The sequence below is a fragment of the Musca domestica genome, unplaced genomic scaffold (genome assembly GCF_030504385.1).
Source record: "Musca domestica strain aabys unplaced genomic scaffold, Musca_domestica.polishedcontigs.V.1.1 3, whole genome shotgun sequence".
In the NCBI taxonomy this organism is placed as follows: Eukaryota; Metazoa; Arthropoda; class Insecta; order Diptera; family Muscidae; genus Musca; species Musca domestica.
In genome coordinates this window covers 6,817,941-6,835,162 of record NW_026712299.1, presented here as the reverse complement: position 1 = coordinate 6,835,162, position 17,222 = coordinate 6,817,941, and the positions used below count along the sequence as shown (strand labels likewise).

General features: G+C 36.2%; 2 protein-coding genes across 2 annotated transcripts; one reads left to right on the top strand and one right to left on the bottom strand.

The window, feature by feature from the left end:
• The first annotated feature begins 57 nt into the window (after positions 1-57).
• LOC101895058 (uncharacterized) lies at positions 58-3,718 on the top strand. Its single transcript, XM_005175895.4, has 5 exons — positions 58-339; positions 424-718; positions 2,635-2,708; positions 2,784-3,201; positions 3,267-3,718. Exons 1-5 carry the CDS (start codon positions 116-118, stop codon positions 3,543-3,545), a joined length of 1,290 nt encoding a protein of 429 aa, XP_005175952.2. The 5' UTR covers positions 58-115; the 3' UTR covers positions 3,546-3,718.
• A 6,318-nt stretch (positions 3,719-10,036) lies between these two features.
• LOC101894897 (uncharacterized) lies at positions 10,037-15,843 on the bottom strand. Its single transcript, XM_020038534.2, has 5 exons — positions 15,585-15,843; positions 15,212-15,506; positions 11,153-11,226; positions 10,433-10,850; positions 10,037-10,366 (listed from the first exon to the last, which is right to left on the bottom strand). The coding sequence occupies exons 1-5, from the start codon at positions 15,809-15,811 to the stop codon at positions 10,181-10,183; spliced, it is 1,200 nt and encodes a 399-aa protein (XP_019894093.1). The 5' UTR covers positions 15,812-15,843; the 3' UTR covers positions 10,037-10,180.
• Between the last annotated feature and the right edge of the window lie 1,379 nt (positions 15,844-17,222).

Here is a 17,222-nt window from a genome sequence, read left to right as displayed (position 1 = left end):
ACAAAATATTTTTCCTCTGTTTCCATAGCATCAATTCCTCAATTTGAACATCTTCAGAAGCAAATCATTTCATCGTTGACTTTTCAGCTGATAACTTGTCGATTAAAAGAAATACATGGATTTCAAAATATTTTCACTATTAACTCTAATTTTTTGTTCTTATTCTGTGACACATGTCTCGTGCGATTGCTATATTACACTCGATCAAAATGAGTCGCTGAGGCCGAAATTGTACAGAAATATCGGCACTCGTAAAGCTTTAGTCCATACCGAAAGTCTTTCCTATCGACTCAATGAAAATGAAGTGATAACGGTCGATTGTGAAACACGTGTTCTAAGGTAAGAGTTTGGGGATGGTGAAATGACGACTGCAAAAAAAAAAAGAAAAAAGAAAAAAAACGAAACAATTCTATTATCTTACAGACCCTCCCAATTCGCCGGCAAACGTAGCATCAATTGCAAATGTAGTGGGAATTACATTTATATAGATAATCATAACTTCAATTCACATTTTCTGATTTGGTGCGATGCTGTAAAATGGAATCTATACGAATCCTCAAAACCATTTAGCTGGTGTCCCAAACCCCTGGCATCCTACTTATTGGCGAGACCTCTGAATAAAATCTATGAATATTTAGCTGCTGTTTGTTACAACTTTGACCAGCAACAAATCTTGAATTTACATTATGCTGCGGAATATCAGACGTCGCTATATTTGGTAAGTTACAGATCAGTTTCAAACCCAATGTGTTGGGAATTAATTCTATAAAAACAGACTTATTTCTATTGGGGTATTTTTTCCATGAAAAACCAATCAGCCCCAGTTCCATTGACTAATTTTTCTATTGGGGAAAATCAGCACCAGTCCCGATGGGCTATTTTTTTCTATAGAAAAAAATCAGCCCCAGTTCCGCTGGGCTATTTTTTTCTATAGAAAAAAAAATCAGCCCCAGTTCCGCTGGGCTATTTTTTTCTATAGAAAAAAAATCAGCCCCAGTTCCGCCGGGCTATTTTTTTTTCTATAGAAAAAAAAATCAGCCCCCAGTTCCGCTGGGCTATTTTTTCTATAGAAAAAAAAAAATCAGCCCCCAGTTCCGCTGGGCTATTTTTTTTCTATAGAAAAAAAAGTCAGCCCCCAGTTCCGCTGGGCTATTTTTTTCTATAGAAAAAAAAATTCAGCTCCCATTTCAGCTGGGCTATTTTTTTTCTATAGAAAAAAATTTAGCCCCCATTTCCGCTGGGCTATTTTTTTTTCTATAGAAAAAAATCAGCCCCAGTTCCGCTGGGATATTTTTTTTTCTATAGAAAAAAATCAGCCACAGTTCCGCTGGGATATTTTTTTTTCTATAGAAAAAATTCAGCCTTAGTTCCGCTGGGATATTTTTTTTCTACAGAAAAAATTCAGCCCCAGTTCCGCTGGGCTATATTTTCTATAGAAAAAAATCAGCCCCAGTTCTGCTGGGCTATTCCGCGGGGCTATTTTTTCTATAGAAAAACAAATTGTGCATTTGTTTTTAACAAGAGCTAGATAGACCCATAGCTACTTTTGAGGATATTCATAGAATCACTTTCTGAGTCGATTTATGCATGTCAGTCCGGCTGTCCGTCCGTCCGTCTATCCATGTATTTTTGTAAACAAACTGCAGGTAGCATTTATTATTCGAATTGGTGATAATCGGATCAGATTTAGATATAGCTTTCATAGTTATCTTCAACCGATTTCGGGTCAATAGTGCACCAAGTGGCCAATATCAGTCCAAATGACCTGGATTTAATCTAGAAGAAGGTACATCAAATTTATTGAAAATCTGTTCAGATATATCTTTAGCTCCCATATATATGTTTCATCCGATATGGTGTTTAAATCCTTCACGTGCGTAATAAGCACTTCACAGCAAAGAAATTTAGTATCAGATATCAGATAAAGCTCAGAAATGTCTCTGCCAAATTTTATCAAGATCGGTTCAGATTTGGATATAGCTCTCAAATATACCTTCAACTGATTGTGGGTTAATTGTGCACCAAATAGCCAATAGCGGTCCGAATGAACTGAATTTTGTCATATTCGCCAGGAATGGGCCAAAATACCACAAATCAACATTCGGGCAGCGTATGACGGTTTCATTGGCCATAATTCTTGCCAAAGATGACCAATTCAAACATTCAAATTATGGCGTTTGAATTTGCTGCAGTTTTTTTTATCTCACCCTGTATCTTTAACCGAATTCGTGTTAATTGGGCACCAAATGGCCAATATCGGTCCAAAAATCCTGAATTTTGGTACATCCAACTGAATTTAGTCTAGAAACGAGTTCATCAAATTCGGAGAAAATCGGTTTAGATATAGCTATAACTCCCATATATATCTGATCATCCGATTTGGGATGTACATTTCCATTTTGTGCAACTCGGCCCCGATATATATTTTTTTCTCCAAGTGATATCATGCACTCTACATATAGTGGTGTAGGATATCATACAGTCGGCATCGCCCGACTTTTCCTTACTGGGCTATTTTTTTTTTTTCTATAAAAAATAAGCCTCTAGTTACTTTCCTCGTTTCCGGAACTGATTTTAAAAATTAATCCCCAGTGGTAAGGAACTGAAAAATCTATTTAAATTTCCCTATTTTAGTATCCGAATCGACTACAAAACTATTCCCCATCTGTGGAAATTCTAGATATACCCAATAAATTTATACCACATCGGTGAGTACGCTCTGACCCGAAATTGGTTGTTTTTTATTTTTTATTTTTCATATTTTTCGTTATTTTCCTTTTAAGCATTAACCCCAGTCATTTCAAAAATGCGGAAGTTCGAGAATGGATGCAATTTTCCCAATATGAAAATCATTCCTTAATTCAAGATCCGATTTTATATAGAAAATCTTATGGCAAATTGGGTGGCCTCCTAGAATTGGATTGGTGGCCAAATTTGCGTTTGGGAAACTGGCGTCTCTATGAGAGGGCTTTAAGAGAACACATTGAAGCGGATAAGGCGATCTACGATATTTTGGCTGGTACATCGCATATCGTTGGGGTACCTTCTTTTGAAGGGGCCTGTGGTGAAAATTACACCATGGTCAGTGTACAATATTCGGATAATAAATATATCCCAATGTACGTATGGCAGTATCTGAAATCTGTCAAGGGAAATGGCACTGATGTGGTGGTGATTGGTGTAAATTCAGCATTTGTGGACGTGAGTAGACTTTTAATTGAAATTTGCTTTCCTTTCAAGATAATAATCTGAGATGTTGGCCACAGTTCTATAAGGAGGAGAAATTGATTTTCTGCACCGACATTTGTCATAAAATTGATTGGTTAAAATCGGCTCGATCCAGTTTCCGTTACAAATCGTTGGGCCTGATCTTCTGTTGTGATGCCAAAGAAGTAAAAAAGGCGCAGCACTTGGAAGGATTTCCCTTGCCCATAAAGCCTGTAGTTGCTGTAGCACAACTACCACCGCTGCCATCAAATCCGGTCATAGTGAAGTATGATGATTTTAATGAACCAATAACTGAAGATTATGCTGATTCCGAATAAATATTCAAATTTAGGATATGATAAATTTATGCAAAACAAAAAAAAAATCATTTATAAAATCAGACTTTTCATTCTAAAAAAAATTCCAAAAAATGTACATAAGTGTATATGACTTTGTAGTTTGCTCCATATATATAATAAATATTCAAAACTGCTTGGCAATTTCAAATTTCTTTCTTGGACTATTTACTATATATTATCGCCCCATTATTATGTTACAAAATTTAGTACTTTGTTGTAGTTTTGTAAAATATTTTATAATTTTGTATACCCTACACCACATAGTGGTAAGGGTACTATGTCTTTGTGCATTGTTTATAACATGGAGAAGCAGCGAGATAGATACATACAGGGTTGTCCATATTCGACGGACCTTTGGGCCCATTCCAATCGACGAGGCTTGTCCGCAGGCAACATTCTTTGCGTCAATTGAATTTTGTACGGGAACAAATGCAAATCAATGCGAATAATCCGTTGTAAAGTGGACCGAGCCATGCCCAACTGCTGAGAACGGCGTTTTTGGGATGTTCTTGGGGACCTCTCAACACTGGCTCGTACGGCAGCGATATTCTCGGCCGATCGCCTTGGTCGACTTTTATATAGCCTCTTCGGATTAGAAAGAGCCTTACCAGTCGAAAATTTTTCGTATAAACGCTTAGAAGGCGAACTTCTCACATTTTTTAATGTTTTAAAAGCACGTTGAGTTTTCACAATTGACTTCTTGTAAATTTCAACTATTTCAGAGCGCTCGTGTGGCGTGTATTGGTTCATGGTAAAAATCTGCTTGGACTGACGCTTCAAACGCGGTATGTCATTAAGCGATGTGACATCTCTGTCAAAAGTTATGGCGTTGCCAGATGGGTCCGTCGAATATGGGCAACCCTGTAGTTACTTTTCAGGATCTTTATAGAATAACTTTCAGAGTCGATGTATGCATGCCAGTCCGTCTGTCCTTCCCTTCATCTGCCTGCCTGCCTGTCCATGTATTTTTGTGAACAAAAATTCCGGTCACATTTATTAAAATATTGAGATGAAATTTTCCAACCAATAATTGTTTGGCCCAAGGACGAACCCTGTGGTGTAAATCGGTTAAAATTTAGATATAGCTCCCATGTACATTTCAACCGATTTTGGGTCAATTGTGCACTTAATGGCCTATTTCAGTCCAAATGACCTGCATTTTGCCACATCTGAACGAATTCAGTGTAGAAGCAAGTACATCATATTTGGAGTAAATCGGTTTCGATATAGCTATAGCTCCCATAAATATGATTCATTCGATTTGGGATTTTGAGTCCCTCGCATGCGTTATATGCACTCCACAACGACGATCTTTGGTACCAAATATCAGATACTGCTCAGAAATAAGTGTTTAAAATTTAGTCAAGATCGGCTCAGAGTTGTATATAGCTCACATATATATCTTCATCCGATATCAGGTTTATTGTGCACCAATTTTCTAATATCAGCCTGAATGAACTGAATCTTAGCATTTCCGCCTGGATTCATCCCAGGAATATGTACCTTAAAATTTAGTGAAAATCGGTTCAGATATAGCTATAGCTCCATATACATGGTGAAATGAAAAAACTGCAACCAACTTGGGACTGCTGTCATTTCTAAGTCACTCATCCGATAGCTGTTAAAATTATTCCAGTGATAGCTCATTATATTGTTTACAAGCGTACAAAAGCATTTTAGTGAGAATTTTGCAGAAAAAAAAACTTATTCGTGATGGAATTCAAGCGTGATAGTGCGATTTCTTTATATTTTGCTGGAAAATCACAAGTGGCTATCGTTCGAGCACTCCAGCATTTAAATGTGAATAAATCTTTTGTGTGTCGTACGATCGCTCGTTACCGTGATACTGGTAGCGTAGTCCGACGTCAAGGAAGTGGACGGAAGATAGACGGAAAACAGCAACATCAGCAGAAATGGTTCGAAAAGTAAAGGAGCTACTTGATCGAAACCCGTGTCGCCAGTGGCGGAAAAATGGCTCGTGAGCTGAACATATCGCAAAATTCCATTTGGCAAATATTGAAAAATTAGCTCGGGGTCAAGCCATTGAAATTCCAAAAAGTGCAAGAACTTACACCGCAACAGAAAGAAAATGGACTCAAAAGAGCTAAAGACTTGCTTCGCTTGGCCGAAAGTGGTGAACTGCGGTATTTGGGTTTCTCCGATCTCCGATGAGAAAACATTCGTTGTCCAGCAGTTTGTAAACAAACAAAATTATCGTATTTACTTGCCAAAGAGTTCAGCGGAAAATGTGCACCTTCGGTTGGCCACCAGAACTCAAGCGCCGACCATGGTAATGGTGTGGGCCGCCATAACAGCCGATGGTCGCTCTCCGCTCGTATTAATCGACCGTGGCATCAGAATAAATGCCGAATATTATCGCGAAAATATTCTGGAAGGTGTATTAATGCCTTGGAGGGTGTATTAATGCCTTGGACGCAGACGTTGGACATTCCAACAGAACTCAGCACCATCACACTCAGCACACGCCACCCAAAGTAAGGTTCCTCTCTTCACTCCCAGCGCAAAATGGCCACCAAAATCTCCGGACACCAATCCGTTGGACTATTGTGTCTGGTGCACTTTGGAAAGCAAGGTTGACACTAAAAAATGCTAAAATGTCGATCACCTTCGCCGGTAATGGGCCAAAATACCGCAGAGCAACATTCGGGCAGCGTGTGAAGGTTTCATTGGCCATTTGAAGGCCATAATTCGTGCCAATGGTGACCAATTCGAACGATTCCAAACTTATTCTAAAATTTTATGCAATTTCCGATATTTTTTGATTTAATTCAATAAAATTTAAATAAAAATATAGAAATTATGGCGTTTGACTTTGTTGCAGTTTTTTTATCTCACCCTGTAGCTCCCACATATATTTTCAACACATTTCGGGTTAATTGTGCACCAAATGGCCAATATCAGCCCAAATAACCTGAATTTTTACGCATCTGACCTAATTCAGCCTAAAAATAAGTGCTTTAAATTTTGAGGAACATGGATTCAGATATAGCTATAGCTTCCATATAAATGTTTCATCCGATTCGGGGTTATATGTCCATCACATGAGCAGTATATTTTCCACAAGAACGATATTGAGTACCAGATAAAAACCCAGAAATACCCGTCTAATTTTATTGAGATCAGATCTGATTTGGATATAGCTCCCATATATATCTTTATCTTATTTCAGGCATATTGTGGCCCAATGGGTAATATCAGATCTGATTTGGATATAGCTCCCATATATATCTTTATCCGATTTCAGGCTTATTGTGCACCCAATGGGTAATACCAGTCCAAATAAATTGAATCTTGGCAATTCCGACCGAATTCAGTTTTGAAGTAAATATTTTAAAATTTGGTGAAAATCGGTTCAGATATAGCTCCCATATATATGATTCATCTGATTTGGGGTTTTAAGTGCCTCACATGCATAACATGCACTCCACAAGAATGATCTTTTGTTCTAGATATAGGATACAGCTCAGAAATATGTGCCTAAAATTTTTTCAAGATCGGCTCAGATTTGCATATAGCTCCGTATACATTTAGGGTATCATATAGTCGGGCCCGCCCGACATTTCCCTACTGTTTTTCCCGATTTGTATTGAAAATATTTGCTGAGTAGTCAACAAGATTTCCTTCATTTCAAGCTTTTGAAATCAAAGAATATGGTAGTGCTAGTCCTAACATTAGACCCAAGACATTTTCCAGACAGTTTTTGGAAAAATATTAAAAAAAAAAAAATTAAAAAGCAGCAAGCACGGCCGGGCCGAACTTTCAATACCCTCCACCATTTGGAACAAATTTGTAAATTTTCAAAAAATAAAATCCGTTAAAAATTCTGTTGAAATCTTAAAAATACCGAATAAAGCTGTCATATTGGACTCTATACGACGTGAACCTACATAGGCATTGTTATTACCATATCCAACTTCGAAACTTGAAATAAACCGTGAATAATGTAGCTAAAATCATCAAAATACCGTACATATAGAGAGGTACCGTTTTATCGGAGCCATACGAAGACCTGTATGCAAACATTTTCTGTCACAGACTGTAGTATCCATTACCAACTTCAACTACGACATCTCAAACAATTTCTGTGAGTATTGTTCCTAAAACCGTCAAAATACCGAATATCGGGAGGTACTGATATATGGAGCCTGTACGGAGACCTGGACCTGCATAGACAATTTTCTGTCATAGGCTGTACCATCCATTACGAACTTCAAATACCAAATTTTAAACAATTCCGTTGAATAGTGTCGCTAAAATCATCAAAATACCTAATATTGGGAGGTACCGTTATATGGGGGCTATACGACAACGTGGACCTGCACACACAATCTCCTATTATAGACTGTAGCATCCATTACGAACATCAAATACCAAATTTGATAGAATTCCAATGAATATTGTCGCTGAAATCATCAAAATACAGAATATCGAGAGGAATCGTTTTATGGGGGCCATACGAAGACGTGGACCCACACAGACGATTTTCTGTTTTAGGCTGTAGTATCCATTTCGAACTTCAAATACCAAATTTGAAACAATTCTGGTAAATATTGTCGCTAAAATCATCAGAATACCGAATATCGAGAGGTACCGTTATATGGGGGCTATATGATAACTTGGACCTACATGATCCATTTACGAACTTAACCTGCCTACTGAAAAAATAAACATATGTGGAAAATTTTAGCCTTCTGTCTCAATTCGTTCGAAAGATAGCGTGATCGACTTAGAATTTTACGCAGATCAAGAATATATATGCTTTGTTGGGCCTGACATGAAGTTAATATACCCTCCAAAAGTTATGAGCTGTCACTGGAGTAATTTTAACAGCTGTCGGACGAGTGGCTTAAAAATGACAGCAGTCGGAAATTGGTTGCAGTGTTTTCATCTCAATCTGTATGTCCAGGCTACACATTAAAAGCGACCCTAATAAATTTCAGATTTCAAGCACTATCTCTTCTTCCAATACTGAAATCTATCCTGCTCTCATTCTGCTTCTCATTCCAAATTGCATAATTCTTGCTCATTCCGTTTGTCCAATACAAAGTATTACATTTTCAGTACGAATTTCCAAAAACTAAGACAGGGCCTGTTTTAGAATGTGGACGGAGAGATACACAGCTTTGGTGGCTCTTTTCGCAGCCATTCTCTCATTTACCACACCCCTTGGGAAAACTCGTAATTTGATCTATACTACTAAATAACCCTTGGTTCTAGGTAAACAACTGTAATGGAATTAGGCCGGACTATTTTGAAATAACAACATTTTATTTCTATACCCTACACCACAAGGTGGTCAGGGTATTATGTCTTTTTGCATTTGTGTGTAACAGGAATAAGGAAACGAGATAGACCCATAGTTCCTTTTGATGATCTGCATAGAATCACATTCTGAGTCGATTTATACATGTCCCTCCGTCTGTCCGTTTGTCCACGTATTTTTGTAAACAAAGTACAGTTCGCATTTAGTACCCGATCCAGATGAAATTTTGGACAAATCATTTGTTTGGCCCAAGGACGAATCCTATTGAAATTGGAGATAATCGGTAAAAATTTACATCTAAATTTTTACCAATATATATCTTCGTCCGATTTGCTTTTTATTGTGCACCAAACGTGTAATATCAGCCCGAATAGTATGGAATTTTGCACATACAACCAAATTAGTTCTCCAAATATATATGCCAAATTTGATAGAAATCGGTTCAGGTATAGCTATAGCTCCCATATATATTGTTCATCCGATTTGTTATTTTTGTCCTCCGCAGCCGTAATATGCACTCTGTAACAACAATATTTGGGGAAATATATCAAATGCAGCTCAGAAATACCTTTGCTAAATTTTATCGAGATCGGTTCAGATTTGGATATAGCTCCCATATATAACTTCGTCCGATTTACTTTCTATTGTACACCAAACGTCTAATATTTGTCCAAATGGGACGGAATTTGGCACATACGACCGAATTGAGTCTAGAAGTTAGTATGCCAAATTCGGTGAAGATCGGTTCAGATATAGCTATAGCTCCCATATATATTGTTCATTCGATTTGTTGTATTTGTTACCCACAGCCGTAATATGCATTCCGTAACAACGATATTTAGGGAAATATATCAAATACAGCTCAGAAACATCTTTGCCAAATTTTATCAAGATCGGTTTAGATTTGGATATAGCTCCCATATATATCTTTATCCGATTTCAAATTGGCTTTGCACCAAATGGACAATACAAGTCCGAATTTAAAAGATACAAATGCTTCGGCATATTTAGTCCTTTGAACTTTAAATTATAATTAATAATCATAGCGTGTATGATTGAATTCTTCCATAAAAACTTTTAATTGTTATGTGGAGCTCAACTAAATTAGCAAAGTGGTGTAGGGTATCATAAAGTCGGCACGCCCGCCTTTAAGACTTTCTTTACTGTTTTTTTGATTGAATTAAAATATTTTCCGAATAAAGTGTATTTGAACATAAAATTTGCTATACATAAATTATTCCATGGCCCCAAAATGTTTCAGTATTTTTGAGTCAGATGTTTTATTTTCAATATGGGTTAATTAATATCTTCAAATGACATGTCATATGACTCAGGCATTTGCTGCTTCAGATGGTATTGAGAATCCTTCTAAATGTTTCGATTGCATTACTTCCTTAACATCGCAACAGAAAATCAGGCCCATCGTTTTGTAACTGAATGTGGATTTGACTGCCTTTAACCAATCGATTTTGTAACAGATATCCGTGCAGAAAAACAATTCCTTTTCCCCATGGAACTATGAACGATATGTGAGAAAATTAATGAAAATTAAGGGATTTTCAAATAAAAAAAATCTACTCACATCACTAAAAGCTGAATTGACGGCAATCACAACCACATCATTGGCATTATCTCTCTTCGACTTCAAATAGTGCCATATATAAAGGGGAATTTTTCGATCATGCCAATAGTATACCTCGGCCATGAAATAATTTGCACCACTGCCATTTCCATGAAAGGGTACAGCAACTGCTCCCGACACGCCCGCCAAAATGTCATAAATTTCCTGGTCCGCCTCAATGTGTTCCTTTAGAGCTTTCTCATAGCGATGCCAGTTGCCCGAACGTAGACCTGGCCACCAATGGACTTCCAACAAGCCACCATATGGATTATAGGAATTTGTAAATAAATTTGGATCTTGTATTATGGCCTGATTGTCATATTGGGCAAATTCCAGTCGTTGTCCGACCTGTTCATTACTGAGGCGGTTGGGGTCAATACTGCAAAGGGGGGAAAATACAAAACAGTCAGGCGCAATCTCATTGTTGATGTTTACGTCAAATTAAATAAACTCTAATGAATGCAGAAATTTTTTAATTTTTACACAGGGGTTAAGTGAGGGTAGACCTTGAGTTTGGAAAGAGCCCCTCTTTTTTTTTTTTTTTGTTTTTGAGGATATTTTCCCCTGGACTTACATATTTAAAAATAATCCTTTGACAGTATTTTTGTTTGCTAAACATGATTGGTGGCTCTTTCCGCCACCATGGTCTTCCCTTCCTTATCGCAACAAAATGCTACTCACCGATAAGATTCAAAGTTTCTGTATGCCAGTTCTATTTCCGTTGATGGTAAATAATTTTCAAGGCGTGTCGGATACTAGAAATGGGAAATGGAAATGCTTATTTTTATTACAATTTGCGAAAAAATCCAAAATCCAACAGCAGAAACTTGGTAGATTATGGAAGTAGGACTAAAAAATGGAATACGCGTGTATGGGTATTTTGAAAATTTATATTGCAAAATAACCTAATTTGAGAATGCAAGTTTTTATGTCTTTCAAATTTTCGTATTAAGATTCCTTGGAATCACTGCATTTTGGGTATAAAGTACCTTCGGCATTTTATATTGCAGTAAGGAAAAGTTAAAAGTCGGGCGGGGCCAACTATATGATACCTTACACCACCCTGCGTATTTAGTACAGTGTATTGGGAATTTATGTGAAGTAGACCATGAACCCTATGACATTGCTGGATATGATATGACTTCGATAAAAATTATATTAAACAAGTAAAAACCAGTAAAGAAAGTCTTAAAGTCGGGCGAGGCCGACTTTATGATACCCTACACCACTTTGCAAATTTAGTAGAGCTTCGCATAACAATTGAAAGTTTTTATGGGAGAATTCAATCATTTACGCTATGAATATAAATATAATTTAAAGTTCAAAGGACTAAATATGCCGAAGCATTTGTATCTTTTAAATTCGGCCTTGTATTGCCCATTTGGTGCACAATTAATTTGAAATCGGATAAAGATATATATGGGAGCTATATCCAAATCGGAACCGTTAAAATCTTAAAAATATCGAATGTAGCCGTTATATTACGGTCTATACGAGGACATGGACCTGCATAGGCATGTTTGTCATAAGCCATTACAACATTCAAATTCGAAACTTGAAAAAAAAAAAACGCTGAATAAAATTTGGCAAAGATATTTCTGAGCTGTATTTGATATATTTCCCTAAATATCATTGTTGCGGAGTGCATATTACGGCTGTGGGGAACAAATATGACAAATCGGATGAACAATATATATGGGAGCTATAGCTATATCTGAACCGATCTTCACCAAATTTAACATACTAGCTCCTAGACTCAAATCGGTCCTAAGTGCCAAATTCCATCCCATTTGGACAAATATTAGACGTTTGATGCACAATCAAATGTAAATCGGATGAAGTTATATATGGGAGCTATATCCAAATATGAACCGATCTCGATAAAATTTAGCAAATGTATTTCTGAGCTGTATTTGATATAACAAAAAACAAATCGGATGAACAATATATATGGGAGCTATAGCTATATCTGAACCGATTTCGATCAAATTTGGCATACTTATTTTCAGGCCTACTTTGGTTGTATGTGCAAAATTCCATACTATTCGGGCTGATATTACACGTTTGGTGCACAATAAAATGTAAATCGGACGAAGATATATATGGGAGCTATATCTAAATTTTTAGCGATTATCTCCAATTTCAATAGGGTTCGTCCTTGGGCCAAACAAATAATTTGTGCAAAATTTCATCTGGATAGGACAATAAGTGCGAACTGTACTTTGTTTACAAAAATACATGGACAGACGGACAGACAGACTGACGGACGGACATGCATAAATCGACTCAGAATGCGATTCTATGCAGATCATCAAAAGGAACTATGGGTCTATCTCGTTTTCTTTTGCCTGTTACAAACAAAACAAGACATAATACCCTGACCACCTTGTGGTGTAGGGTATAAAAAACTGTAAGTTCGGCCGGACCGAACTTTAAATACCCTCCGCCGTTTGAAACGAATCCGTTAAAGTTCTGTTAAAATCTTAAAAATATCGAATGTAGCCGTTATATTACGGTCTATACGAGGACGTGGACCTGCATAGGCATGTTTGTCAAAAGCCATTACAACATTCAAATGCGAAACTTGAAAAAAATCGCTGAATAATGTAGCTAAAATTATCAAAATATATATGGGAGCTATAGCTTTATCTGAACCGATACCAATATTTGAAGTACTTGTTTCTGGGATGAATTCCATCGGAAGGGCCAAAAATCAGTCCATTTGGGCTGATATTAGCCATTTGGTGCACAATAAATTTGAAATTGGAAAAAATATATATAGGAGCTATATCCTAATCTGATCCGATCTTGACAAAATTTTAAACATTTATTTCTGAGCTGTATCTGATATCTGGTACCATAGATTATTGTTGTAAAGAGCATATTACTCATGTGAGGGACTTAAAACCTGAAATCAGATAAAACATATGAACGGGAGCTATAGTTAAATCTGAACCGATTTTCACCAAAATATGAAGTACTTGCTTCTAGACTGAATTCCGTCGAAATTGCCACATTTCACTCCATTTGGTTGGTCATTTGGTGCACAATTAACCCAAAATCGGTTGAAGATAAATGTGGGAGCTAAATCTTAATTTGAACCGATTGTCATCAATTTCAATAAAGTTCGTCCTTAGACCAAACAAATATTGTGTGGAAAATTTCATCTCAATCGGATAATAAATACGATCTGCATTTTGTTCTCAAAAATACATTGACAGATGGACGGACGGTCGGACTAACATGTATAAATCGACTCAGAAAGTGATTCTATGAAGATTCTCAAAAGTATCTATGGTTCTATCTCGCTTCCTTCTCCTCTCCATGAAACAAATGCACAAAGACATAATACCCTTACTACTATGTGGTGTAGGGTATTAGAGATTTAGTTTCTATCGTAACTTATGGCAAAATTTGATGAAGAATAATTTTATCTTTGGCGTTATCCTCCTATGTTCATGCTTTTAAGGAGTATTTTGCATAAATTCCCAAAAGGCCTTAACCTTACGATTTGTTTTTTAAATATTTTTGAGTTTAGGTAAAATTTAGGTTAATCTGCGACCCATATTAGATTTTTGTGATAAATAATTAAAAAAAAAAATATTTAAAGTGAGATTTTTAAGCATATTTTTAAAGAAGGTCCACACAGACCCGTTTGATGACTCGCTTGAGCGCTAATAATTTCGAAAAAAAAAAATAGTAATCCTCGTATTGTTACCAGTAATATCGTCAGAGACACTATATAGCTCATAGGCCCTGTTTCCAAGGAATCTCTATCCAAAGAATTTTAGAATTTTGTGGGAAATATTTTAGATATATTTTAAGTGAGATTTTTAACCATATTTTTAAAGAAGGGCTACACCGGCCCCTTTGGTGACTCTTTTGAGGGTTAATATTTTTGAAAAAATTAATCCAGGTACTGTTATCAGTAATATTGTCACAGGCACTATATAGCTCATAGGAATCTCTATCCGAAGATTTCAAAAAACGTGGATAAGGGGGAACTTGCCTCCTTCCTATTCAGGCTATTATGCGATTTAAACTTTCGAAACACCTAAACCCCTGTTTGCTATATTTAGCTCTAATTTCATAATCGATACACCCTGGATATTTCCTCTAATTAATTTTTGGTGTTGCACAGTGTAATCTACTTGATTTTTCCTATAATTATTGAAAAAAAAGTAAAAAACTGTAAGTTCGGCCGGGCCGAACACTGAATACCCTCCACCATTTGGAACGAATTTGGCAATTTTCAAAAAAAAAAAAAAAAAAAAAAAAAAAAAATCCGTTAAAAATTCAAAAATATTAAATGTAGCCTCATATAAGGGTCTACGAACTTCAAATACCAAATTTGAAACAATTCCGGTATATAATGTCGCTAAAATCACCAAAATACCGAATATCGGGGGGTACAGTTATATGGGCGTATGCGGAGACGTGGACCTACATAGCCCATTTTCAATACCAAAAGTCCTGCATACATAATACACATTTGAGTACATTTTTATCAACGTACTTCATTTCGTTCGGAAGCTAGAGTGATTTTCACAGACGGACAGACGGATAGACGGACGGACATTGATAAATCGACATATAATTTTATGCTGATCAAGAATATATATACTTTGTGGGGTCTAAAATGTATATTTCGAGGTGTTACAAACGGAATGACAAACTTAATATATATACTATGGTGGAGGGTATAAAAATAAATAAATTATGTCGCACAGTGTAATTTACCTTATATTCGGACAGTTGATGAGAAGCAGCATAATAAAACTTCAAAATTCGTTGTTCCTTCAAGTTGTAACAAATCCCAGCATAATATTCATAAGCATCATCCACGGGTCTTGCCAGTAGATATGACGTCATGGGTGTGGGACACCAGTCGAATGGTTTTGACGATTCATATAAAGCCCAATGTTTTGGATGGCACCATAGACGTAGATCCCTAATTAGTTTGCTATCGTCGACATAAAAGTGATTTTGAGTACAATTCAAATCAATGCTACGTTTGCCATCTAGAAATCTGGGCCTATAAAACGTATTTAAATTAATATTAATAATTTTAATAATTTTTAAAATTCAAAAACAACACCTTTCCAAATCTCACCTCAGAATACTTGTTTCACATTGAGCGGTTATCACTACATTTTCTGGGAATTGATGATTAATTCTTCTCTCGGTGTTGATCAAAATTTTACGGCTGCCAATATTCTTATACAATTTCGGCCACATCGACTCCTCTACGGAGAAATTAAACGAACAGTCACCGGAGACTAGGACTGCGGCATAACAACAATAAATTACGACTGTGAGTTGGAATTTTCTAAAATCCATTTGGACAACCAGCCTGCAGCTGAGCGAACGAATAAATGATTTGCCTTTGAAGGTGTGCATTATATTAAGGTAGATTTTATTGAAAAATTACTTTATTTTCAATTGTATTAAAAAAATCCAAGAATTGTTGACAGGGAAAATCCACATGTAGATTGCATGGAGAGGTTGGGATTAAATTAAATTATTATGAAAAACAAGTAAAAAAAATTAAATTGGACCGGGCCAAACTTTTAATACCCTCCGTGTGGAATATCGCCCTCAAAATTTAGATACATTGATAAAAATCGCGTTAAATTGGACAAATTGGTCCGTCTGAGGAAATCACTCTAGTTTCCGAACGAAATGAAGTAGGTTAATACAATTTTACTCAAATGTATATTATGTCTGTAGGACTTTTGGTATTAAAAATGAGCCATATAGGTCCACGTTTCGGTATAGCCCCCATATAAAGGTACCTCCCGATTTTTGGCATTTTGATGATTTTAGCGACATTACACAGCGGAATTGTTTCAAATTTGGTATTTGAAGTTCGAAATGAATACTACAGCCTAACACAGAAAATTGTCTGTGCAGTTCCACGTCTTCGTATATCCTCCATATAACGGTACCTCCCGATATTCGGTATTTTGATGATTTTAGCGACATTATTTACCGGAACTATTTCAAATTTGGTATTTGAAGTTCGTAATGGATATTACAGCCTATGACAGAAAATTACTTGTGCAGGTCCACGTTTAACCCCCATGGTACCTCCCTATATTCGGTATTTTGGTGATTTTAGCTACATTATAAACATTGTAATAGTTTAGGACAAAAGTTGCCTATGGATGTCCATGTCATCGTATAGACCCTAATATACCGGCTATTTTTGATATTTTTAAGATTATAACAGAATTGTTAACACATTTCATTTTTATTTATTTATTTTTTTTTTTTTTTTTGAAAATTGCAAAATTCGTTCAATATGTTAAAAGGTATTTAATGTTCGGCACGGCCGGACATACAGTTTTTTTACTTATTTTAGCCTGAACATTTCTAACCTGTGCTCGACTTAACCCGAACCTTCTCTTTATCACCGGAATTCCGGCCCCCCAAAAGAACATATATTTTATTAGACCGCATTTCAATTTTTATTGTTCCGATTACAAAAATAATTTAATTTTACCCTCAAATCGTAAACGATTTTAAAACACATAACCTTAGTCGCAATATAATTCCAAGAAGAGAATGCCACAAATCTTAGATATATAGTTTAATCAATTTTTATTTGTTTGCGAATTTAAGTAATTTCCTCTCACCTTGCAAAAAAAGCGATTGCGTATATAAAAAACAGTCTGACAAAGAAAGGAGGTTCAAATATTTAATGAGAACTAGTCGCTTTCATCGTATCTCCGTCCCTGGCATGAAAGTG

Coding starts and splice junctions, on each gene's coding strand:
- LOC101895058 (XM_005175895.4), top strand. CDS start 116: ATGGATTTCAAAATATTTTCACTATTAACTCTAATTTTTTGTTCTTAT. Junction 2,709..2,783: donor AATAAATTTATACCACATCG/GTGAGTACGCTC, acceptor TTTCCTTTTAAG/CATTAACCCCAGTCATTTCA. Junction 3,202..3,266: donor TAAATTCAGCATTTGTGGAC/GTGAGTAGACTT, acceptor TGTTGGCCACAG/TTCTATAAGGAGGAGAAATT.
- LOC101894897 (XM_020038534.2), bottom strand. CDS start 15,811: ATGGATTTTAGAAAATTCCAACTCACAGTCGTAATTTATTGTTGTTAT. Junction 10,851..11,152: donor AGAAACTTTGAATCTTATCG/GTGAGTAGCATT, acceptor CCCCCTTTGCAG/TATTGACCCCAACCGCCTCA. Junction 10,367..10,432: donor TCAATTCAGCTTTTAGTGAT/GTGAGTAGATTT, acceptor TATCGTTCATAG/TTCCATGGGGAAAAGGAATT.